Source organism: Taudactylus pleione, unplaced genomic scaffold (genome assembly GCF_031769625.1).
Source record: "Taudactylus pleione unplaced genomic scaffold, aTauple2 ptg000703l, whole genome shotgun sequence".
Lineage (NCBI taxonomy): Eukaryota > Metazoa > Chordata > Amphibia > Anura > Myobatrachidae > Taudactylus > Taudactylus pleione.
In genome coordinates this window covers 3,861,749-3,887,420 of record NW_028285105.1, presented here as the reverse complement: position 1 = coordinate 3,887,420, position 25,672 = coordinate 3,861,749, and the positions used below count along the sequence as shown (strand labels likewise).

The following is a 25,672-nucleotide window of genomic DNA, read 5'->3' as shown; positions in this document are numbered from 1 at the left end:
TCCATAAAGGGCGACCCTTTTTTAAATAAGTCATCTGCAGCCACCATGTGAGGGAGAGCCAAACCGCTGATGAGATGCGGACCGTTTGAGACCTTATCCGATGATACTGACCATCCCAATGCAACAGAATCTATCGTTGCAGGGACCGGGAATGGAACTGAGCATATGCCATCATGTAGAAGGTGGATACCATGGACTCCAGGACCTGTATTGCCGAGTGAGCTGACACTCTTCGATCTTGGTAAACACCCGAGGGGCTGTGGACAGACCAAAGGGCAATAGTAATGTTGCTGACGAACAGCAAAACTCGGGAACCCCTGGTGGAATAGTGCAATAGGTACATGCAGATATGCATCCTGTATATCCTGGGAACCCTGAAATTCCCAGGTTCTATTGCCAACATAATTGACCCCAGGGTCTCCATACTGAACTTGGGCACATGGATGAACCTGTCGGGAGATTTCTGATTCAGAACAGAGCGATGAGACCCATTTAGTTTATGAAACAAATCTGAGTAATAAATCCTTCCCTGATAGCCAAAGGAACCGGGTTTATCCCCCCTGAACTGAGCAGGGCATGAATGGTCTACTAGAGGGCAAGGCCATATGTAGAACCTGATGAGGGAGTTGTGCCAACAACCTTATGTGGATTTCACACCTAATGCACTCTCACTGCAGGAGAGGGTAAAAAGACATTAGTCCATCTTGAAATCTGGAACAGTTTTTTTTTTTATCTGGAGTGTTCCATGCTTCCCCCATAAGCTCAGTGAGCTATTTAGATTTAGGTAATCCAGCCTAAATCACCTTCAGGAGTCTGAACACCAGGTTTATTAGGCTTTAGGAGACGGTACTTCATCTTCTATAAAGAGGATTGAATTAACCGCCCCAGCTAGAGAGGAACATTCACTGATGAATTACGCTCAACAGAGATGGGCCCAGAGGGAGAAAACCTGTGTATTCTCTGCCTCCTCAGATGTCATATCAGAATCTGAAAGCAGGATGGACTGAGAGGATGGTGCAGTCCATTTATATGCTTAAAATGCCGATGTCTTATTAGCCTGTATCCTCTACAGATAGGTAGATGTTAAAAAGCCAGATTCTGAACTGAGTGCACATAATTCTCCAAGAAGGATGTATGGGAAGAGGAAACATAACAGGCTGTAATCACTGTGGGAAAACCAAAGTGGGAGGCAGTTGTGGGGACTCATAAGCAGTCCACTAACTGCATCATAACTTGAGACTAGGAGGACCTTCAAGTGACCCTTGAACAGGTGCTGGCGAGGTGGACTGCTGTGGTGTCCATCCTGTATAAAAACCTGAGATTGTGAAGTACTCTCTAACCCCTATACACAAGGTAGTTGGGGGTTTAGAAAAAAACAAATGTCACATAAAATGTATATAATATATTTGAAAAAGGGCATTAAAATCAACTACCTAAACACAAGTTTTTGGTAGGATCTACACACATATAAATAGATTTGCAAATAGGCACTAAATTGCAGTTACATTGGTAGGATACAAGTGCAATGCATACAAATAAACTTACAAATTGTCAATGAACCAACTTATACAAGTATAAAAGTTGGTAGGACTCCAGTACTATATACCTTGCCATAGGAGAAAGGTATACTCAGAGAGAGAGAGACCAAATCTCCACTCAGCAAACACTCAATTGCAGTTGAGCATCTCTAACTAATTAGGAGGGGGATGGGCAGCTCAGTCTTCACAAGTAAAAGTAAAGTACAATTTAACCCCTACACACCTGGTAGTTAAGGGTAAAAATGGAGCAATAGCAGTGATAGTTATAACAAACAAAAATAAAACTAGCATGAACTACTGTTTCCCTTTATGCTTAGCATATATAAGTACAAAGGTAACAATGACTTTTTTAGCTGGTGTACTGGATTTGGTGAGGTAGCTGTCCTGTACCAGGGAGCACACAAACCATCCTATATGATATCCTGAGCCGACAGGCCTGCTGAACAGGATTTACATGAAACCAAGAGGCCAAACAGGATTTACACGATACCAGTGCAGGAGGCTCAACCTCCTTTGCAGGTGCTGGAGAGGTGGCTGTTTACACCAGACAACCCAAAAACCATCTTGCACAAAATCGTGCTCTGTATCACAGGTATAAGGTATAAATGCAATGTGACTGAAGTAAATGTGAAAATAAATGAAAACCCCACACACCTGTACAGAGTGATGAGGAGAAACAGTGATATATCTGACAGTTTAGAAATAAAAGGCAGTCTCAATACAGCAGCTAGTATTAAAGTCACATACAATGCATATATAAATTCAAATGCAAATGGGCTCCGAATCAACTGACCAAATCCCCGAGGGCTCGGTAAGATATAGAGCACTGTATACCTGACCCAAGGGAGAGGCATACAGGGAGACTGACCAACACCTATGAGAGCCAACAGCTTTCAGCAGAGCACCATAGATGGACTGTGAGCATCTCAATACACAAGGTGGTCAGAAATAACAAACCAGACGCGGGAACCCACACAAGAAGTTGCGTCTGGGTTGAGGGAGGAGCAGCCGGGGAAGTTCCCATCTCCCGTAAGATGCATTAACAGCACAGGTATGCTGGCCTCACAGTAGTAGACGCTACAAGCGTGCTGCTAGTCTACCATGTCATCTCCTTGGATGCGATTGCAGTCCGGGCCCCAGCGTCGCTGCTAGCTAGGCTTCGCTGTGACCTGCCGAAATCCCCAGGGTCCATTGCAGGAGCTGGCCTTTTGGCATCAGCGGAGGTAGTAGGAGTCGTAGTACATGCATCCTATTTAGTACTACTCAACCCAATAATATAAAAAACTAAGGTAAATCAAAAAATAAAAAGCCTGGGACTGCCTAAGCAGTCCTGCTGTTATAACAGGTGCATCTGGATACTTGTCGAGCACCAAAACAAAAAAACTAAATGCCTGTGGCAGGGGGCGGGGTATATAGGGAGGAGGTACTGTGCAGGCTGGGAGCTTGAAAGCTGTAGCAGATTGCTGCAATGGATTACTCCAACTACATGCACCCAAGGTAGTTCCTGTGGACCCTATGAAACCCGAAGAAGAAAGCACAATTTCTGTCAAACATTTCACTGTTTAGCAATAAAATAAAGCTGGGAGTTATAGTAAGAATCATACCTTTTAAACACAAACTTCATTATCAGTACATAAAACTTAACTGTACCTGAAGAATCTGTCAAATGATAGAAGGGTAAATTTACTGAAGTGGAGATGTTGCCCACAGCAACCAATCAGATGCTACTTAACATTTACCTAGCACCTTCTAGAAGAGAATAGCTAGAATCTGATTGGTTGCTATGGGCAACATTTCCACTTCAGTAAATTTACCCCTAAGTGTCACTTAACTATCATAAATCTGAAATACAAGTCACCTAACACCAAATCTAGTACAGGTTGAGTCTCCCATATCCAAATATTCCGAAATACGGAATTTTTTTGGCATGACTGAGATAATGAAACCTTTGATTTTTGATGGTTCAATGTACACAAACTTTGTCTAAGGCACAAATTCTTACAAATATTGTATAAAATTACCTTCAGGCTGTGTGTATAAGGTGTATATGAAACATAAATTAATTTCATCTCTGTACACAAACATTGTTTGAGCCAAAAAAATATATTGAATATATTGTATAAAATGATCTGCAGGCTGTGTGTATAAGGTGTATATTACACATAAATGCATTCTGTGTGTATATTTGGATCCTATTCCCAAGATATTTCATTATGGTATGCAATTATTCCAAAATACAGAATATTCCGTTATCCAAAATACCCCTGGTCCCAAGCATTTTGGATATGGGAGACTCAACCTGTAACATATATATATTTTATTTTTTTTCAGTTTTATACAATAAATATATATGCACTTCCAGATTTCATTGCTACAACTTGTCGTTTCACAGCTGTTATGAATATAGGCATTACTGATACTATACTAGCCCTCATCCCCCCAAGATAGCAATTTCTGTTTTTCACAGATTTCTCTGCAATTCTTTGTCAGTATTTCACTTGTCTCAAGTGTAAATACTTTTTTTCTTTATAAGTGTCTTCAACAATATGTTTGTGAAAATGATCATTAAAAAACAACTTATATATTAGGCCTGAGGTTAGTTAAGTAAAGTATTTACACTTGAGACAGAAGTGAAATACTGACAAAGACTTGCAGAGAAATATGTGACACCTGGAAATATTAATTACCAGCAATCATTCAATTACCTCATTTTGTAATCTGACATCATCACCTCTCTGTCGTTCAACAATAGAGTTGTAGTGCCTCTCCTTTAAATCCGTTATTTCTTCCTCACTTAGGGGCCTGTGAATACGAGAACAAAATAACTGAATTAAATGTACAATGGTTTGTACACTGCATATAGCCACATACCCTACCATGTTGTGTACAGCATATCTGAGCATTTAGGTGAACACATGCCTTGCGTAAGACATATGGCAATGATCTGTATTATCTATCTTACCTATTAATATTATTTTTACTAGCTGCATTGCCATCTGAAAAACCTAGAACATAAATACCACATTCCAACTATCCACTTAAGGACAATACCCCTTCAAGTTCTACATTTAGTTATAGATCATAAACTGTGTAGTTGGCCATGTACGAGGGTGCTTCAATAAGATAACAAAATCTCTCACGTGTGTAATGTCCTCCACTACATTCTAATTTCCCACCAGGCCAGAGCAGGTAGGCCACTGCTTCCCCTCGTGGCCATTAAACTGCGCCTCACGGTCAAACAGGTCTGTAGGGTTTAAAGAGGTGTATGATGCTAACGTAATGTCACGGAAACAGGCTTTGGTTTGGTGCACTGCCTATGATAATGGCAGGACAGATGTTCAAGATGAGCAGTGGCCCAGCCAGCCAGGCACGTTCACCACATAGAATTTGTACCTCAATTGAAGGTCTGGACCACTGAAGAAGCACCTGTGTAGAAGGCAATTTACCAACCGATGGTGAATTTAGCAAGCAGTTATGTCCTGGCTTCAGGCGCTTGACACGGATTTCTTCTATGCCAGGATAGATGCCTTGGTGCACCACTGTAAGAAAATGCCTAGACAAGTGTGGGGGGAATCGGTATGTTCAAATCCCGACGCTGGAAGACCGGCAACAGCAGCTCCCGACAGGTAAATTTTTTCACTTTCCCTAACCCTCACCACCCCCCTAACCCTACTGTAGGGATGCCTAACCCTAACCTCACCCTCTAGTGCCTAACCCCCCCTTTCCCTAGCCCGACCATAACCCTCCCAGGGGGGTGCCTAACCCCAATTCGCCTCAGGGAGCCCCTAACCTAACCCTCTCCCCCCCCCAACCTCAGGCTGTCCGCAACCGCCACTCGGCTTACCTTCGTTCAGTATGCCGGGCGTCAGAATTTCGGCAGATGGATGATAGGCGTTGGGATTTCGACAACCATCTTTAATCCCATGCCGGGATTTGACAGTCGGTAAACCAGCGGCCAGCATTTCGACCGCCACCTTCCTGACTACATATCGTGTGGGGACTATGTGGAAAAATCATCTGTACCACGGCCATACTATTCATTATACGTATATATACGAAGTGAATCAATTTTTGCAATGAGAGATCTTGTTACCTAATTGATTGAACCGCCCTTGTATAACACAACTAACAAAATGTCATCGATTTTGGAAGCTGTTGAGGAATTTCTTTTTTTTGTAGTGCTCATGCATCCCAACCGTGTTCGTACAGTAGCGATTTCTGATGCACGCACACAGAAGCGTATTGAAAATGTTTTGGGCGTTCCTGGGTGGTGACAGGGAGGTGGCTATTCAGGATACATGGAGATGGACCGTTTTATTGGTGTTTTATGGGAGTGTTGCAGGTGTATTGCTGAAGTGGTTACATACACAGGGCCTGATTCAAGATGGACACAGAACAGACAGCAGCTGGGTTTTTGCATCCATCTGCTGTGTGTAAATTTGCTAATGCTGCAGAAGGTGTCTTGTGTAAATAGACGCCTCCTGCAAGCTTCTATGATCCGCTGCTGTGTCAGAGGATGCAGCATCGGATCATCTACGAGAACACTGGCCACCTGTGTAACCCCTAAATGCTGGCGTTTTCACGCTGCCGGGACCAGTGAAGCTGCGTCGGAAGACGCAGCCACTGGCCTCGGCACACCTTAAATACTGGGCCAAAACCCCTGTTTTTAAGAACGCTGACCATCACCACCCTTTGCTTGCCACAAAACAGCTGCAAGTCGATCATGCTGTGGCTTATGGGGGACTGCAACCGTCGCAGTCAGTGATCAGCATATGCGCAGTACAGATCCTGCTCATGCACCAATCGTTAAGCATCGGAGTTGTGCGTACACTATCGGGTTTATGTACAACTCTGAATCAGGCCCACATACACTTACTCAAAAATCTGCTGGTGTAATGCTGCATACACACGGGACGATTTTGATGAACGATAACAATATTGTTGAACGATATATCATTCATGTAGTTCATTTTTAGGCAGTGAACGATCGACCAGCGATGCGCGTTCCCGCCATGGACGATAAAGATATCTTTCATTGTCCATGCATGCAGGGCAACTTGCACGATAGCGTCAATTTTCCCTGTTCAGAGATGTGGCAGGATGACTCACTGAAAGATATATCTTTGAACGATCTATGAACGATATATTTGAAACATATCTTTAAAGTCGTTGATGGTACAGATCGTACCATGTGTATGCACTTTAAGTTTCGATGGTGCAACAAATGGTGCCACCTAAAGACTCTCTATGCAGTATTGGAGTGTCAAAGTGGCTTCTCAGTTCTTGCACACTCAGACGCCCAGCTGTAAACCAGGGAAGGGTTTGTAGCGGCATTTGCATAAATATATATATATATATATATATATATATATATATACACACACACACACATATACACACAATCAGGTGCATAAATATTGGGACATTGACAGAATGTTCATATTTTGGCCTTTATTCACCACCACAATGGCTTTGAAATGAAACAAACAAGATGTGCTTTAACTGCAGACTTTCAGATTTAATTTGAGGGTAATTACATCCAAATCAGGTGAACGGTGTAGGAATTAAAACTGTTTCTATATGTGCCACCCACTTTTTAAGGGGCCAAAAGTAATGGGACAAACGAAACAATCCTAAATCTAACTTTCACTTTTTAATACTTTGTTGCAAATACTTTGCAGGCAATTACAGCCTGAAGTCTGGAACGCATAGACATCACCAGACGCTGGGTTTCATCCCTGGTGATGCTCTGCCAGGCCTCTACTGCAAATGTCTTCAGTTCTTGCTTGTTCTTGGGGCATTTTCCCTTCAGTTTTGTCTTCATCAAGTGAAATGCATGCTCAATCGGACTCAGGTCAGGGAATTGACTTGGCCATTGCATAACATTCCACTTTTTAGCCTTAAAAAACTCTTTGGTTGCTTTTGCAGTATGCTTCGGGTCATTGTCCATCTGCACTGTGAAGCGCCGTCCAATGAGTTCTGAAGCATTTGACTGAATAAGAGCATATAATATTGCCCGAAACACTTCAGAATTCACTCTGCTGCTTTTGTCAGCAGTCACATCATCAATAAATACAAGGGAACCAGTTCCATTGGCAGCCATACATGCCCACGCCATGACACTACCACCACCATGCTTCACTGATGAGGTGGTATGTTTTGAATCATGAGCAGTTCCTTTCCTTCTCCATACTCTTCTCTTCCCATCACTCTGGTACAAGTTGATCTTTGTCTCATCTGTCCATAGGATGTTGATCCAGAACTGTAATGGCTTTTTTAGATGTTGTTTGGCAAACTCTAATCTGGTCTTCCTGTTTTTGTGGCTCACCAATGGTTTACATCTTGTGGTGCACCCTCTATATTCACTCTTGTGAAGTCTTCTCTTGATTGTTGACTTTGACACATATACACCTACCTCCTGGAGAGTGTTCTTGATTTGGCCAACTGTTGTGAAGGGGTTTTTCTTCACCAGGGAAATAATTCTTCTGTCATTCACCATAGTTGTTTTCCGTGGTCTTCCGGGTCTTTTGCTGTTGCTGAGCTCTCCGGTGCGTTCTTTCTTTTTAAGAATGTTCCAAACAGTCGATTTGACCACAATTATAATGTTTTTGCTATCTCTCTGATGGGTTTGTTTTGATTTTTCAGCCTAATGATGGCTTGCTTCACTGATAGTGACAGCTCTTTGGATCTCATATTGAGAGTCGACAGCAACTGATTCCAAATGCAAATGTCACACCTAGAAACAACTCCAGACCTTTTACCTGCTTAATTGATAATGAAATAACGAGGGAATAGCCCACACCTGTCCATGAAATAGCTTTTGAGTTGATAGTCCCATTACTTTTGGCCCCTTAAAAAGTGGGAGGCACATATAGAAACCATTGTAATTCCTACACCGTTCACCTGATTTGGATGTAATTACCCTCAAATTAAATCTGAAAGTCTGCAGTTAAAGCACATCTTGTTTGTTTAATTTCAAAGCCATTGTGGTGGTGAATACAAAATATGAAAATTCTGTCAATGTCCCAATATTTATGCACCTGACTATATTATATATTTATATATACAGTTAGGTAACTTTACCTCCGATTTTTTTTTTTTTTCTTGAATTCGGGTGTTTAATATTCATAAATGATCCCATGAATGTCAGTTAAAGACAGGGTCATTATGTGAAATGTTAGATGTTAGATGTTATTTCTTTCCTTGTATCAAGTGTAACTGAGTGACAGATGAGTTATGTTCACATTTAAGTGTCCTTGGGATCCTATCCAAATCGTTATTGTGTGCATGGCCGTGAGCTTTGCATCAAGGACAGAATTTTCACTTTTTAATGCCTCCAATGGGACAGAAAAACAGCTGTTAACAGGTCATTAAGCCCAGAACACGTAAATATTCAAATAACCTTAAAGTGTTTTTCTAATGTAGATCTGTGTTACAGCAGAAAAACAATAACCATACTGCATACCATTGTGAATTAAAGCAGTGGCACTGGCACCCGATCAGAGCAACAATTGAATTCTCCCCTTATACATGATGAGTTTAAGAAAGCTCTTGGCCATCCAGGGAGAGATGGAACAGAGGGACTGATTCACTATGGATCGCTATTCTGCTTATACGCACGCAACGCAGTTGTTAATATCAGCGGTGACATGCAAATGTTTGCATTCACATTGTGATCGCAGCCTCAGACGCCCACTTGCTCTTACTCACATCCATATACTTGGCCAACATAGAGAAACAATCGGTAACATCGGACAGTTAATGAAGCCCAGACCTTACTCAGGAATTGCTTACTTCAGCGCACGCTATGACGCCTCAGGCGGCATATGGTATCGCAGTGGCTAATTCATGCACGCCCATGCAACAGCGTTGAAACGTACTGGCACGCCTGCGCTCGCCCGACCACCTCCCAGTCACCACCCACAAATGGCACTTCCTGTCAATCACTCTGCCATGGGTCTGCGCATCCTCTGCAATCGCAGTCCCGTTCGCATCTGGTCTGCGCATGCGCACTGCGATGTGTACGCATGCGCAGTGCGAATGAATCGACTGATTGCTTGTGTATAAGTAACTGCGTTCCTTACTTAATCAGGTCCAGAGATAGTTGGAAATGAGATGGAAGCGAGGCTTACAATCTATAATCCCGATCACATGGTCACACATACACACTAATTATTTGTCAGAACCTACCAGTATATTTTTGGTGTGTGGGAGGAAACCAACACACATGGGGAGAACATACAAATTCCACACAGATCATGCCTCCATCAGAAACTGAACTCTAATATTGCTAATCACTATGCCAAATTTGCTGCCCTCAGCCTCACCTCCACATGGATTACCTTCTCCCACTCCCAAGATTTCACCCAAACTGCTTGACTTCTCCTCTGGAACTCACTCCCATGCCGTAGCCTGCATGGCTTCAAACATGTCTTGTTCAAACCCACCTATTCATTAAAATCCACCAACACTTAATGCAGACCCTCTGTCCTCTATCCTCATCTCTTCCCAGTGCACCTTCCAGTTATACACCCCAACCCCTTAGATATGTGGCTCTCTACCTCAGCCCTCAACTATCCCCAACAGGTCATGTTTTAAGGATCTCTGTCTTTGGAACCAGGTGGGATAATAACTTAAAACAACAAGAAGGTGTTCTCCTATCATAGCGCACAAATAAAAATAACTTAACCTTTAATAAATTTCCCTTAATAAATAGATTACAAACCAGCAAAATCATTCTAAAATACAGACACAAAAATTTGTGCAATGAAATATATAAAAATAAAAACTAAGATCCCACTGTGTGTTTCTATTGCTCTAATTCTTACTTAAATACTAAATGTGTGTATACACTGTTCATATATTATGAATAACAGTATAATTTTAATTTGTGCCTTGTATGTTATGTTATATAATATGGTTATGTTATGATCAACTGTCTTACTATTGAAACAGATAGAAACACATCCAATGCATTAGGCAAGTGTCAGTAAAGTGTGGAATAATATATCATTTGATGTATGTGCCTCAATAAATACAGGCAAACTAAAATTTTTCACACAATGTTTGCGAGTCTGTGGGGGGAATCAATTAGCCGCGATAATGCGATAACCTAACGCACTTTGAGTTATCGCATCCTTCACAGGTTTTTACCGCTTATCGCGGCTATACGCATTCACATTTTTCGCACAAGCCTATTGCAAAAGTCGCGATAGTTTGCCACGATAAGCATAGGTAAAAAAAAAATTGTGAAATTGTCTGTACCCCACAAAAAAAGCAAAACTGATATAGGATAACAAGAGAATATAAAAGTGAACTTGTGGTCCTAGTAAAAGTATTTGGGGTTTTTAAAAAGGTCAAATGGCTGTTTACTACAGGTTTCTTAAAATGCCTAAGTGTATATATTTGTGTCATTTAAAGACCCTTTTAAAAAAACCTTCAAAATACGCCTATTACACCCATCTGCAATCTTCAAAACACCTGTCCCACTCATACAGCACCCCCATATATCTGTCCCACATCAATTAACCCATTTTCCTGCACTTTTTCACCCCTTACAAATGACATATTATTGGCCAAATTAAGCTAATTAAAAAATGTGGCATGTACTGTTACTATGATAATAGGTATGTGACGGCTGCAATGGATATTATCGCTCTTGACCCCACATACCACAAATATAAGCTCTTTGATTTGACAATAGTATTAGCAAGCTCACAAAATGGGGCTGCAGACTTGAAAGACAATGGAGGAAGACTAACATTGTAGAGGATAAGTTAAAACTATTCAAGCATATTGAAAAATACCAATTCTCTGTCACCCATAAGAAAACAGAGTTCATGTCAAATGAGAGCACAGCAGCAAACTATAGGTTAGCTCAGCTTTTCCATACAGTGGAGATGATTTGCCACCAGTATGCCTGTAGCCTGAGGAAACACTCTCCCAGTCAAAAACTTATTTGCAGATAGAGTACATTCCATCCAGGCTAGAATACCAACAGTGCCATCAAATGAATACAAAGTTTCCAAGCCTGAGAATGTAAGCCACCTGTCTTCATGGACCAGATTTGACCCAATGGATGTAGAAGACACAGCTGAATTACCTGAAGGTTATGTCCCACCACCTGTGACCTGCCTCAACCAAGCTTCCCATAGGGTGTATGGACATTATTTAGGGGTTGGGCTTAGGCAACTTACCTTTGAGCATCGAGATGCCACTGTCGGTATTCTGACCGCTGGGATTGTGTACCCAACCATATCAGAGTTTCCCAGCAAAAGAAATGCAGCACTTGCAGCTGGTAAAAAATGTAGCAGCCAGGCTATTAACTAACCAGTTCCGTTCCTGCCACATAACACCCATTCTTTACTCTCTTCACTGGCTAAGTGTAATGGTGCATACACACGGTCAGATTTTTCTTCAGATCTGAATAATAACGATTTAAAAAAATTGTTCAATCGTTCATATCTGAAGGAAAATCTGACATGCCTGAACGATGCGTGTTCCCGATGGTCAGATAACGATATCTGACATCTGATGTGTTTGCAGTCAGAATTGGACGATTCCATTCATTTTAATGCAGTCAAAAATCGTTCAAATCTTTGGTAAAATCGTTCATCTGACAAATCTGACCGTGTGTATGCACCATAAGATTGCAAATCTACTTCAAGATCGGCTTACTGATTTTCAAAGCCCTACATAACTATGTTCCAAGGTATCTGAAGCAGGTTCCGAATCCTTACTACACCGCTTACTGCGATCTGTAGATGAAGGACTTAGAATCTCGCTTAATTCATTTGAGGGTCGAACTTTAAGCTGTGAAGCTCTGACTATGGAACTCGCTTCCCTGCACAGTGCGAGAGACTCCACTTTAGAATCCTTAAAAAACAGACTTAAAAAAAATCTTACCTGTTTTCTCACGCAACATTCACTTAGTTTCTAAAAAAAATACAATGCAAATGCTTTGTTCTCTTTTCTGTTAAGCTTAGTTTGTATCTTGTGGTTTTTTTTAAATGTAAAAGCACTTTCAGTCCTATTGGAAGAAAAGTGCTATAAAAACAATAATAATAATAGTAGTGTAATTATTTTAAAATTCAATTATGACAGGCAACTTACCTTTGACTGCTTCCTGGGCTTTCCCCCTGGTAATACATAACAAAAGAGCATATTTCAGTACTGGCCTTGTTGCATATAATTTACTATAAAAGTTAAATAGAACCAAAGCACAAACATGACTAAAGCTATTTGGACTGTATGGAAAACAGTAGAGCTAAACTATTCAAACGGAAAGATAAATTGTGTGTTGGGTATATTCGTACCAATTAGGACAAGCTATATAACCCATTTCAATTAAAAGTTTTTAAACCCATGCACTTTCTATGTCAAACCTATATAATACTTGCTTTAATCTCTTACAGAACACAGACATTTTACCTCATGTCTACAAAAAAAAAAAATCTTAAAATGTATGCTACGATGTCATATACAGAGATACATAACCGGCTATAAAAAAATTTCCAAAATTGTCCTCAATTTATTTTTATCAAATTATGTAAGTAAGAACTATTTAAACTTAATTCAATATGATTTTTTTTTTTTTTTTTTTTAAACAAAAAATTGTAATTCCGATTTTTATAGCTTTAACCACTTGCCTGACATGGTGGCATCTGATACAAAGGCGGCTGCGGGAAGCTAATCTTCCAGCAGCCGCCTATATCAGAGGGACCTTCCCAGTCCCTCTGCAATCGCGGCTCCGCCTCCAATTTTTCCCGATCACTGCTGGCCACAGTGATCAGGTAGCCCAGTGGCACCCCCAGTCCCCCCACCCAGCCCTGCACTGCAGCCGCGACTCTGCCCCTAGTGTTCTAATCACTGTGGTCAACATGATCGTATAGCCCCGCAGCACAGACATTTCCTAACCCAACACAGAACTGCAGCGGCGGATTCATCTGCCCCCGATGTCCCGATCACTGTGGCCACAGGCAGTCGGCTGGTTGCTATGGGCAACATCTCCACTTCTAAAAACTAGCACTTTAGTCATGGCTTTGGATCTTACTAGAACCAGGAGGAACACTACCTATGAAAACCCTGTAAATGACACAAGAACTATTTATGTGTGGTCATTCGCCTGCATAATTTTCTATGAGGAATGCTGTGCAGGAGCAGCCCAAACATCTGTTTCCACTTATTATAATGCAGCCGTTTTAGAACTTAAAATGTTTAAAGAGTTTTTCCTTGTAATGTATTACTACCATAAACCCCACCCTTCACCCTTATACAGCCATAATGCAATAGCAAATGAAAAATATAAATATGATGCACTTAGCATATTAGCCTGAAGCTGTTTTTTTGTACATAAAATGCATAAACATACATAATACATAATATATAGATCCGACAGGAAAATAAATATTTATTCAAACATCAATTTAAATGTAACAATAGTATATTTTAATGTAAAAAAATGAATTCGTAACATTAAAAGGCATATAAATGAATATTCTACAAAGAATCTGTAAAATCTATAAAAATAAATCTGTTCTCCTAGCATGTAGCCCTGAATTATGAGCATACGTACCTCATCACTCTCTACAAGATTTTCAAACTGTTGGAAGAAAACATTATATGGTTAGTTTTAATTAACAATCATCTATTGATCATTCTAAAAGCATGTTATTTCATAAGCATCAAAAATAATTATACTGCTGGTTTATACAGATGTGTCATCATACATCATTGCTGCAGTCGCACCAAATAACCCCTCTTGGCACGCAAGGTCTTGTGGTACTTTGCTAGCACTGGGCATCTTTTTTTGCTGAAAATTTGTCTTATTCACAATGTGATGCAACTAGGACGCACCAGGAGCCTGTGCTAATTTGTGTGACACTTGTATATCTGTGTGCGACCGTGTCTCTGAATCTATATATAAAGTGCTACGATGCAGCTGCCGCGGCTTTATTCCACACCAAGTTCTGTGCTTTGTATACGGACTCTGTCACACACAGTTATACAAGTGTCACACATCGTATCAAGCAGCACAGTCTCCTGGTGCGTCCTAGTACATCGCATTGTGACCAAGACGCATCTTTAGCAAAAAAAGATTAAAACAACGTCTAGTGCTAGCAGAGTTGCATTTGACCTGGCGGCTCACTCACGTCAGGCATCTTGCGGCTGCATGTATGAGGACACATCTGTAAGTGCTGAAAATACCTCTACAAATAAAATGAGGTTTTTAAAAAAAAATAAAACAACTACTACTGATATATATATATATATATATCATACATTTTACATACTGCTCTGACTTTTCCTGTGGGTCATTCCATGTCAAGTGGGCCAGGGGTCCCTCCCCCCACCTAACCATCTCCAGTTTTGATACTAGCACCCACCCTTACTTTGAGGGCCATAGTTTTGCTACCATTATATTTCGCAGTGCTTACAGATAATATTTGGCCATTCACAATAGCTTACAATCAATATTTCCTATCACATGAACACACATATGCACTAAGGTTAATTGGATTATGACAAAAAATTAACCAAACAGTATGTTTTTGGATTGTGGGGGAAAACTACAGTACCTGGACATTGCTTGTCACAACTGGAAACAGGTATGGAAAAATAGACAGTACGATAACTTTTTTATTATTATAAGCGTAAACATAGTAAATCTATTATAACATCGATTTCATAATGGACACTTTGTCTACCCAGAGCAGACGTCACAAGATTAGGAAGTTCACATCTGTGTTTGTAAAAACTGTATACTATTCTGCATTTCTCTGTTCCCTGACAAAATACAACTGAGAATTAGTAAATAAATCATTCCATTTTTCACTGGTCATAATGGGGACAAAATATCACCATATCAAACAAACAAGTTAATGAAAGTAGTGCAAGGCTAGAAATGGTGTGAGCAATCACTTTTGTTGATATTTTGGCCTGACTTATGCCAAATCCTTTACAGCATTTCTCCTGTAAACAGTTGAAACCACCAACCTCAATAGTAAAGTGCTCTCCTCTAGCAGAAGTTCTGAAATATTTAGATCTGCAGAAAAAGAAAATGATAAAAAAAAAATATATGATTGACAAAAAGGTTAAATAAATAACAATTAAAAAAAAAAAAGTCATGTTATGCCCTAACACAGTGGTTAGTGGTGTGGTCTCAAATCAAATGATTTGGACTGTAATCTTTGTAGGCTGGGCCATATATTGGAGAGGCAGCGCACGGCCATTTACTGTGTGCCAAGCTTCCCTCTCCTTCCTGCACTACTTGACCTATTCTATGCGGCTTCCTACATATATTAAGGCCTTCTGAGACTCTAAATAGGGTCCCATCTACTGTGCTGCTGTTCACGGACTCCAATACCTTCCCACCCCCCTTGTCTGCCCAACCTCTCTTTGGGGGGCAATCAATTCTCAATGCGGGAATGTTCCCGTGTTAAGTTCCCAAAGCTATCCAATTTCCTGTGACTAGTAGCTTTCTGCATGCACCCTCCTGATAAAGTAGTGCCTCAAGGGATAGTGGTGATGTTACCACGTGCAGTACCAGCATCACGTACAGCACAACACTTAAGTGGGGAAATGCAATTTACCGCTACTAAGCCCTGGGCATTAGTCACAGTAATTTGCATCTCCGCAATTAAGTGCTGGGCCAGATGCAGTCAAATTAATAGCTCCGGGCAATGAAAATTGAATTCCTCCATTTGTGTCTGCTACCCCACTGTGTGTCTGTCACCATCTTTGTATGATACATTGTATACTCTGTCTCCAACCTGTATACACCAGTCTTTTCATGTATGTCTCTGTGTGTCCTTTTCTGTGTGTATGTCTCCCATTGTCCCACCATTCCATTATTTTCACCTCATTTTTCTCCCATCACCCACTTTCCCCTTGCACCACATCTTCTTTCCAATTCTCTACTCTCATGGTTTTCCTTCATGCTCTTCTAGTTGATGTTATAGGCAAAACTAGTACTGGTGGCTGCCAATCAAAAGCTACGTAGACAAAAAATAGTGCAACCGGGCCAAATAACTGAACTAAAGGCAATCTGCAATGTATGGGCTTCATCACAGATTGCAACCAAAAAGTGATTGGAATTGTTAAATCAGATTGTCCAACATGTTGGATTTCATAGATCGATTGGGGCTGTAGATTGCTAGTGTACGGACATTATCAGCAGATTTGCAGGCCGTTACCAGTAAAATGATGGACCTTTCAAGATTGGCAGATCTGTGTTTGCTGCAATCGATCTGCAAATCACTGATAAAGATCTGTAATGTATGGGTGCAGATTGCTAGATTGGGCAATAAATCTTCAAATTGTTCAATTGTCGTTTTCAGATTGCTGATGTATGGGGGCCTTAAGGAGGACAGGTAAGCACAATTTCCTTAATTAATCATTGTTGCTGATTATCTGAATAAGAAAATTATGGTCTAGTGGTGCCGTAAACAAAATCCAGAACACTGGGATGCAGTGATTGGAGAAATTTTGGATATGACTGCTCTGTTGCATTTATGTTGTTTCAAATTAAAATTTTCTTTCCCCATTATAAAGGTAAACTTAAAAATAAAACTTCAGCTGCAAAAAAAAATCAAACACAAAAGAGGTGCCAGACAAACTAGTTAAGTTTAAATATTTCAGTTTAGAATAACTTATTCATTTTATTTGTCACAGTCTGAAATGATGTTTATCTACTAATATTCCTCCAAAGTGCATTTACAGAGGTTACAAAAAGCTGTAATACAGGGTTAAAAATGAAAACTGAAAAGGGTACAAAACAAAAGCTAAAAATAAAAATGATTAGTTCCTAAAAAACCTGGCAGACATGCTCTATAACAAAATAATCATCTAGAATACTCTCCAACCTTGTGAATTACAGCATGTTCCAAATATGAAAACATGCCTTTCGATGAGGCCACTGTTTCAAAGCCAATAACAAAATTAGTGAGCACACAATTCATCTCACACAAAAACCTAAAATCAGCGATAAGAGAAAAGTCCATTTGATGTAGGGGAGGTACACTGTGTGCGCGCTCTCTGGTCTCTGAGCAGGCAGGTAGAAATGGTACAGAGGTAAACTTGGTAGCCCTCTCAAGAGAACATTCTATGGAGTGTCAGTATATTTCTGAAATTGCAAGCAGAGATTTTTGCACCTGTTTGCGTAGTGTGTGAATTTGCGCCATGCATACTCAGAAATGGGCATCAGTAAGTGCGGGTGATGCAGTCATACACATTTCCATCACATCTACAATGAAGACTGAAGAAGTGGAACTGGATGGTAACAAGGAGTTCTCACGTAGACAAAGTTCAGTGAGGGCGTGCTTATGCAAATGTGAAATATGCAGAATCGATGTAAGCAAGTCCATATGAGATGATGATGTGACTAGTAGCAAACAGGCAAGGGCGCAAAGGCTGTTGCCTCATGAGATGCATACAATTTGTATATTGGTAAATATATGAATTTTTCCATGCACGCTTCTTTTGAGCAATATACAGCAAATTTACTTCACACTGATTTAAGTCCAAATGGATTTCTAAGGGGCGGAAATACATAGTAAGCCACATACTCTTTATATACACAAATGATTCTACATTAAAATAATGGAATACTTTGTCCCAAACACTACAATAGTTTATGGTCAAGTTTTAATGATACAAACACTGAGCCTGGATCCAAACACCTCCAGCCAGACCTGGCACAACATAAAATTTCTATTTGAATTTATTCCTTTGCGGCTCTTTTCACCGTTCACTCAGATACTTGCCTGACATTCCCGTTCCCGATCAGGTAGAACTGAGGTAGTTTATGACTCTGGTGTCAGGCTGCAACTTTATCCCTCAAGGTGATTCAATTGTTTGTTAAGGCGCTCTAATGAATGGGCGCCCAATGTTGCAATTAAATTGTATTTGAACGCCCATTAATTATCGCGCATGTCACGCCTAATTAGACCGGGTTTAGCCGTGTAAAACGGCTAAACCTGTCTAAAGTCCTGGTTAGGTCAAAACTAGGACTTATCGCACATTTCTGCTCCTCTCCTAAGTAGGAGGCGAGCAGAAATGGCGGCGGCTATCACTCCCGAACGGAGCAACAATTTAATTGCTCTGTCGGGCAACCCGCATTGACAGCTACCGACGCTTCCAACTGAATCGCCCCCTCAGAATCACTGTCAAGGCAAAGTGTCCAAAACAATTGTTTTCTACTGAGATCATTCCATCATTACAGTACCTCTGAGGGGAATCGGTATGAATTCAAATCCCGACAGCGGCTGGCCGACAGAGGAGGAATCCCGATCGTCCCTAGGTAAGTATAAACTAACCTATTTTTCCCCCTAACCCTCCTTTAGGGTGCCTATCCCTAACCCATTCCGTCCACCGACTTCCTAAACATATACCCCTCTGAGGTACTCCATGAACAACAATGTGATGAAGTCACGGAGAGACACTGACCGTGATAGAGTTCATATGATAGAATGTGTTTCAGAGTAACAGGCTTGGCTTGCCATCTTCAAGCCTGCATCTTAAGCAGGTCATCTAAAGCATGAAGCTGAAAACAAAGTTTAAAACCCATTTCTCATATTTCCACAGTACAGTAATTCCATCTTCCATACCCGATGCTTTAATGTCTGCCTGCACTTTCCACACCTAAAGAATAGTCCGTTTTCAAAGTTGGTTTGCAACGTGAGCCTGCACCATCCCCCGCTATTAATCAGTTTGCAAAACCTGTATCAGCTGATCCAGTAACTTGTACAAAAGTGCATCATCTGAAAGGACTGCACACACAGACTTGGCCTGCCACCTTAAAACCTGCATCTTAACCATGAAGTTGAAACCAGAGTTTGAACTGGATTTGGACTACATATTTTATTTTTAACATGTTTAACCTCCTACTAACCACTTGTCCCCTTACTCTCCTATTCTGTCTTCTCATCCCCATATCTGGACTTCTCCCGCTAGTATAATTTTGACTCTACCTCTAAGAACTTTCATATTACTGGACTCATCTTTTTGCTGCCCACTGGTTTTGTACACATGATTTAGCATTCGGCTCAAACTGCCATTTGCAACATATTAGTCTAGAACTATCTTTTCTTTCTGTTTAAATTATGTTATATTTCTAAATTCCCTATGCCAGTGGTTACCAAAATGTGCACCTAAATAGTCCGGCCAGGTTATTTTTATTGTGTGTAAATTATTTTTTTTCTTGCACAGGTGGGAGAGGGATTGGGGGCACGGAGTAGAGAGGCATTGGCAGGGTGTTGTGATGAGCAGGGGGAGAGCTGTCACTGTAAAGCAACAGGCAGTGAACCCTGAGGCTGCTTGTTGCTGAATGGGGTCCTACAACACAGTGCACTGTGGGAACTCAGACAGGAAGTGTCTGATCTGAGGAGCGATGCTCTAGAACAGCGCTGATGATCACAACTAAAAGGTAAGTAAGGGGGTATGGAGAGCCATGGAGGGGGCAAAATGAGAGACACCGAGGGGGCAAAGGGAGAGTGACAGAAGGTGCAATAGGTAAGAATCTCACCACGTTTTGTTTTTTTTTTATACTTATTTCGGGATACCAACCATCAGGATGCCGCTATCAGTATTCTGATAGGAGGCATCCCGACAGCCGGCATTACATACCCATTCCCAGTTAAGCACTTCCTTGTTCCTCGGACAGCATAGCGGTTGCTTGACAGCCAGCCTCGGAGCACACGTGGCAACGCCAACAATTGGCGTCCCTGCTTGGCCCACTTTAAGGTACTCTCCTTTGTTGTGTATCTGAACATATTACAATATTTATTACGATGCAGTAGGATATGTCTTTAACGTGAATGATCTATGACAATGCAGGTGGGTATATCTTTTTAGTCAGGTTCATGACACTTATTTCTGTATTTTTTGTACGGAGTTGTTATTATTGATACAAAGGATGATGTTTCCTTTGAAATACTGTGACCTCATTATCATGCTAATTAGCCATTTTGATAATTAGATGGTGCCTATTTATATCTATTTAGGCAGTTGGTCTGGTAGCTTGAGAAAGGGCACTTAGCTGCCAGAAATGTTGTATTAATGTCTTAAATAAACATTTTGGTGTTTGGACTATACCTAGGAGTAACTTTTTAAAAAAATTTATATCTTGGCACCCTCTGTTATTATTTCTTGGAGTGCCCATTTCTTCTTTGAATATATATATTCCTGCATACAGTATCAGCACTTAGGAAAGCTGGATTAATAGTGTTCCCGCTAGACTGCGGGCAGGGCAGGGCTCTAAGAGGGCGAGCAGGAAGTCAATGTGCAAAAAGGGGGCATGACCGACCAGGGAGGGGGCGTTTCATTGTGACACGCCCCCAAATCGTCACACTCTGGGACTTACAGGAGGTACTGGAGATCCCCCAAGCTTTCCCCTCACAGTGAATAGACGCCGTGCGCACGGCATCTATTCACCCGGCGGTGATTGTCACCGAAAGTTTTCCCACCCGCGGGCCACTGCAGCCAGCGAGTGGGAAAGGCACAGGGCAGGCTGTTTTAGCTGGGCGCCGCTAATAGGGCAGGGCACTTTTTGCCCCTTTAAAATCGGGCACGGGGCCCTGCCAATACAGCCTAGAGGGAAAACTAGATCAGCACGCAATAGATACACTTTTCAGACTTGAATTCTTTCTTCAGTGAACATTGTACATAACAACCACCTTAAATACCAGAGTGTGAATATCCAGCATGGACCTGGCCGATCACTACCGGCCGCAGCGTCTACTTCCAGTAAAACCAGAAGTGCGTCAGTGCGACCTAAACGGGGTCAGCTTGGTCACCATAGTATTACTGTGTAAACATAAAACAAACCTGTTGTGTGCAGATTCATCTATCCTAAGTTCCTAGAGTGCCGATGCTGTATGCAGGATTCTATTTAACTTTTGTGCATAAGAGCACCTGGGCAAGTAATGTATATTTGGGGTCCCTTAAATAAATGACTGTATATATTGAAATCTATAAACAATCTTCCAATTGGCCAAAAGGTGTGGTGGGAAGAAGAGAACACGTTGCCTGGAGACAAGGTTGCAATCTATTTTTTTAAACTTACCACAGAAATGGAGATTTTACAATTCTTGGATTAAATATTTTTGCTCTGGTTAAGTTGTATTGTCTAATGAAAATTCTTCTGCACTACTCAAACCTCTAAAGTGGGCTCCATTTTCTATTTAAAGTGCAGAAGGTATTCGGTGTACAGAGAAATGGTAGCATTTTCGATATCGTTCCGCCTTTAAAAAAAAAAAAAAAGTCCTTGTGGCCCAAGTTAATATACATTATCAGGCTTTCTGCATAGGAACACTGGTTGATTGGTCATTGAATAAAACCCCTAATGTGCACATACATTAGACTACAACATTAGCTAGGCTTCAATTAATTTTTTCGAATCCTTAGAATGTAATGTAAGAGCTGTAATATTAAATCATTAATGATTGTTCCAAGGAGACTAAATTCTAGGATTTTATTTGATTTTTTTTCCGTTCACTGTAAGATCAAAAGGTAAAAAAAAAAAAAATTCACTGTATATTAAAAACAACATTTAAAAAAAAAATAAAAAATAAGGTTCTCTTTTCTATAATATCTATTTAGTTTGTTTCATGGCTACTCTATTATAGTAAATTTTGGTTATTGTTTTTTCAATGTATTAAAACAATTCCAATACACTACATTTAAACTTTAAAATATGATCCAAAAGCATAGTATATTTTACAGTAGGCCCCTCTGAAACCACTAGCAATAAGTCCACTTTTAACTAAATTAAAATATGTAATTCAAAATGTCAAGGCTAGTCATTTTAAATCGTGGTTTTTTTTACATTGAAATAACTTTCTTTTATTGGCTTGTATATGCCCTCTTGGAAATTCTATTGCACAGGTTCTCAAACTCGGTCTATTGCACAGGTGAAATAATTAGCTCCATCTGTGGATCCTATAAAATGTGTCAGTGAGTAATGAATACACCTGTGCACCTGCTAGGTAAACCGGAAAATGTGAACTGTGTGGGATCCTGAGGACCGAGTTTGAGAACCACGTTCTATTGCATATACCATAGTTTCCTAAAAACTATTCCGTTACAGTCCAAGTTTAAAATATTTCCAATCATCAGTCACTGTGGTTAAATCATATTGACAGTGGTAATAATTAAGTCACCTGTGCTCAAGCATGGTTATCCTTAAAACCTGTAATGGTGGAGTATAGGAAACTCTGGAATACACTTTTTTTTTAGCTTTCTTGCTTCCTTTTAAGCTTTTTTAGCTCTTCTATATATCTTCACAGTCCATTATTTATGCTTGCTGCCTTGCATTATGACCTCTCTTTTCTACAGAGTATTAAAAGCTAAGCTATGAATGCAGTTCATTGATGACTGCGATTAGTATTTAGTAGTGTTCACTTTAACGACAAACAGCAGGGAAAGGAACTGTCCTGGAGAAGGGGCACTTCTTTGCATACTTTAGAAAAGGAGGGGGGCTTGGCTTCATGTCACACCCCTTGTTCGTCACTCTAGGAAACATGCCCCGCACTTGCGGGATTGCTGAGCTACCCCCAAGCTTTCCCCTCATTGTGCATGTGCACAGCATCTATTCAACGGCCATGATTGCTAAACCGCAACTTTTCCCACCCGCAGGACACTGCGGCCCACAGGTGATGATGGCTGAGGGCAGGCTGTTTCAGCAGGGTACCTCCATAAGCGCAGGGCACATGTTGTAATTTTAAAATCGAGCAGGGCACGGCGCCCTGCTGAAACAGCCTAACGGGAACAGTAGATTAGTATACTAATTACATGACCAAGCAGACCCTCTTGATCAGGGGGTGTTCCTTCTTGTTCAGACGGGCATGTTTATAGACAAAAACGAGAGAACTACTCAGAAAATCATGCAGGCATTAATAGTCCTGACACATATACACATAAGCCATAACATTAATACCACTGACAGGTGAAATAATAATATTAGGCAACAAGTGAACACTCAGTTCTTGAAGTAGATGTGTTGGTAGCAGGAAAAATGGGCAAACCTAAGGATCTGAGACACTTTGACAAGGGCCAATTTGTGATGGTTTTACGACTGAACCAGAGCATATCCAAAACAGCAGGTCTTGTGGGGTCTTCCCAGTATGCAGTGGTTAGTACCTATGAAGTCATCAAAAGAAAGACTATCAGTAAATCTGCAACCAGGTCATGGGCGCCAAAGACTCATTGATGCGAGTGTGGAGCGAAGGCTAGCCAGTCTGGTCCTATGCCACAGAAAGCTACTGTTGCACAAATTGTTGAATAAGTTAATGCTGGCTATGACAGGTGTCAGAACACACAGTGCATCATAGCTTGCTGCATATGGAGCTGCGTAAACACAGACCGGTCAGAGTGCCCATGCCGATTCCTGTCCGCCATTGAAATAGCCCAAGATGGGTACATGAGCATCAGAACTGGGTGCACCAGGATGCACTATGGGAAGAAGGCAAGGCAGCTGAGGCAATGTGATACTCTGGGCAATGTTCTGCTGGGAAACCTTGGGTCCTGACATTGATGTGGATGTTACTTTGACACGTACTACCTACCCAAACATTTTTGCAGACCAAGTACACCCATTTTTGACAACGGTATTCCCTGATGGCAGTGGCCTCTTTCAGCAGGATAATGCACCCTATCACACTGCAAAAATTGTTTAGGAATGATTAGGGGAACATGACAGAGTTCAAGGTGTTGACTTGGCCTCCAAATTCCTCAGATTTCAGACCGATCAAGCATCTGTGGATTTTGCTGGAAAAACAAGTCCAAGCCATGGAGGCCCCACTTTGCAACTTACAGGTTTTAAAGCATCTACTGCTAATGTCTTCGTGCCTTCACAGGTCTTGCGGAGTCCATGCCTCGATGGGTCAGAGCGATTTTGTTTTGTCTGTCTGGATAAGGGGTGCCCTTTTGTGAGTTACTTTCACAGGAAAAGAGTGACAAGTAGATTGAGAAGGTAGGCAAATCAGAAAGATCAATGCCATCCTGGGTGTGTACACTGTAATTTGCAAAACTGCTTTTCTGGTCAAGTGTTTCTTTTCATGTTATGGCTGATCGGTGTATGTCACAATATATAACAAAAGTGTCAATTCATGTTACATGTGACTTATTCCTGGGATCTCCCACATTTTTTTGTGGTCTCCAACTTATGTAATAGTATACATATTTATTTTCTATAAACTCAAGTAATATAAATGGTTAAGCTAACACATACCATTAATATTGGTTTTGTAAAGAAATTTCTTTAGGAAAAACAAAAAAATATATATTGTTAAAATCTTTAAGAAAACAAACAATATTGATCACAAATCAAATACTTCCAAGGCTTGTGTTCTGTCTGACCACACTATTACTGTAAATGCACTTGGCCTCTGTTCAAAGGGAAAAGTAGTTTCCAGTTACATAGAAAACAAAAAGCAAGTGATACACTTACAGTGCAGTATCATTTCTTCCATAACAATTACGAGGTCCTGCTATTAGTTAAACATTGTGCACAAGCAGCAACATAGTTTTCTGCAAACATGTAGTTAAAGTGTATAGCGCATTATTTGCAAAAGAATAAATCATTCTGAATCTGATCATGAATAGACTAACAGTGTAAATGTTTTCTAAAAACTAAGAGTATCAAATTGTGTTAGGATATCAAGGCAGAGAGCATTTTAGGGTTTTCATTTAATTGAATACTTTAACAGTTCTGATTACTCATCCTAACTACTTTGTACGTTAGTTAGATGTGAATTGTTATGGTGTATTTTTTTCTAGTCTCCGCCATTATGCAGGCCAAATGTAAACTGATTGTGGCAAGCAAGCTAATATTTAATTCATTTTGCCTGGATCACTTTGCCCAGGTTGGTAAAAGAATACCTGGACTGGGGTCCCCTGCTTTTTCCATAGCATGCACAGCACTACGATGACATGATATTGCAGTTTTTTCCCTTTGTCCAATGCATGCTTATAGAGCACCTAAAACGTCTTGATGTTTTGAGACATCTTACAATAACTGTTATTTATATATATATTAGAATTAAAGATCAAGTCACAGGATTTCAATTTGGTTAACATCTCACGCTGTACAAAATGTTTGAAGTCTAGTGCTTCAGCCATTTTGTTGAGGACATGCT

General features: G+C 40.6%; 1 protein-coding gene across 1 annotated transcript in view; it reads right to left on the bottom strand.

Annotated features, from left to right (window-relative positions):
- AP1AR (adaptor related protein complex 1 associated regulatory protein) overlaps positions 1–25,672 on the bottom strand; it is a 54,177-nt gene that overhangs the window by 24,030 nt on the left and 4,475 nt on the right. The window contains exons 2-5 of the mRNA XM_088456440.1: positions 15,534–15,582; positions 14,113–14,139; positions 12,651–12,676; positions 4,244–4,340 (exon numbers count right to left, since the gene is read on the bottom strand). Of these exons, the coding sequence (XP_088312566.1) occupies positions 4,244–4,340; positions 12,651–12,676; positions 14,113–14,139; positions 15,534–15,582 (199 nt within the window). The remainder of the gene's footprint in view (positions 1–4,243; positions 4,341–12,650; positions 12,677–14,112; positions 14,140–15,533; positions 15,583–25,672) is intronic.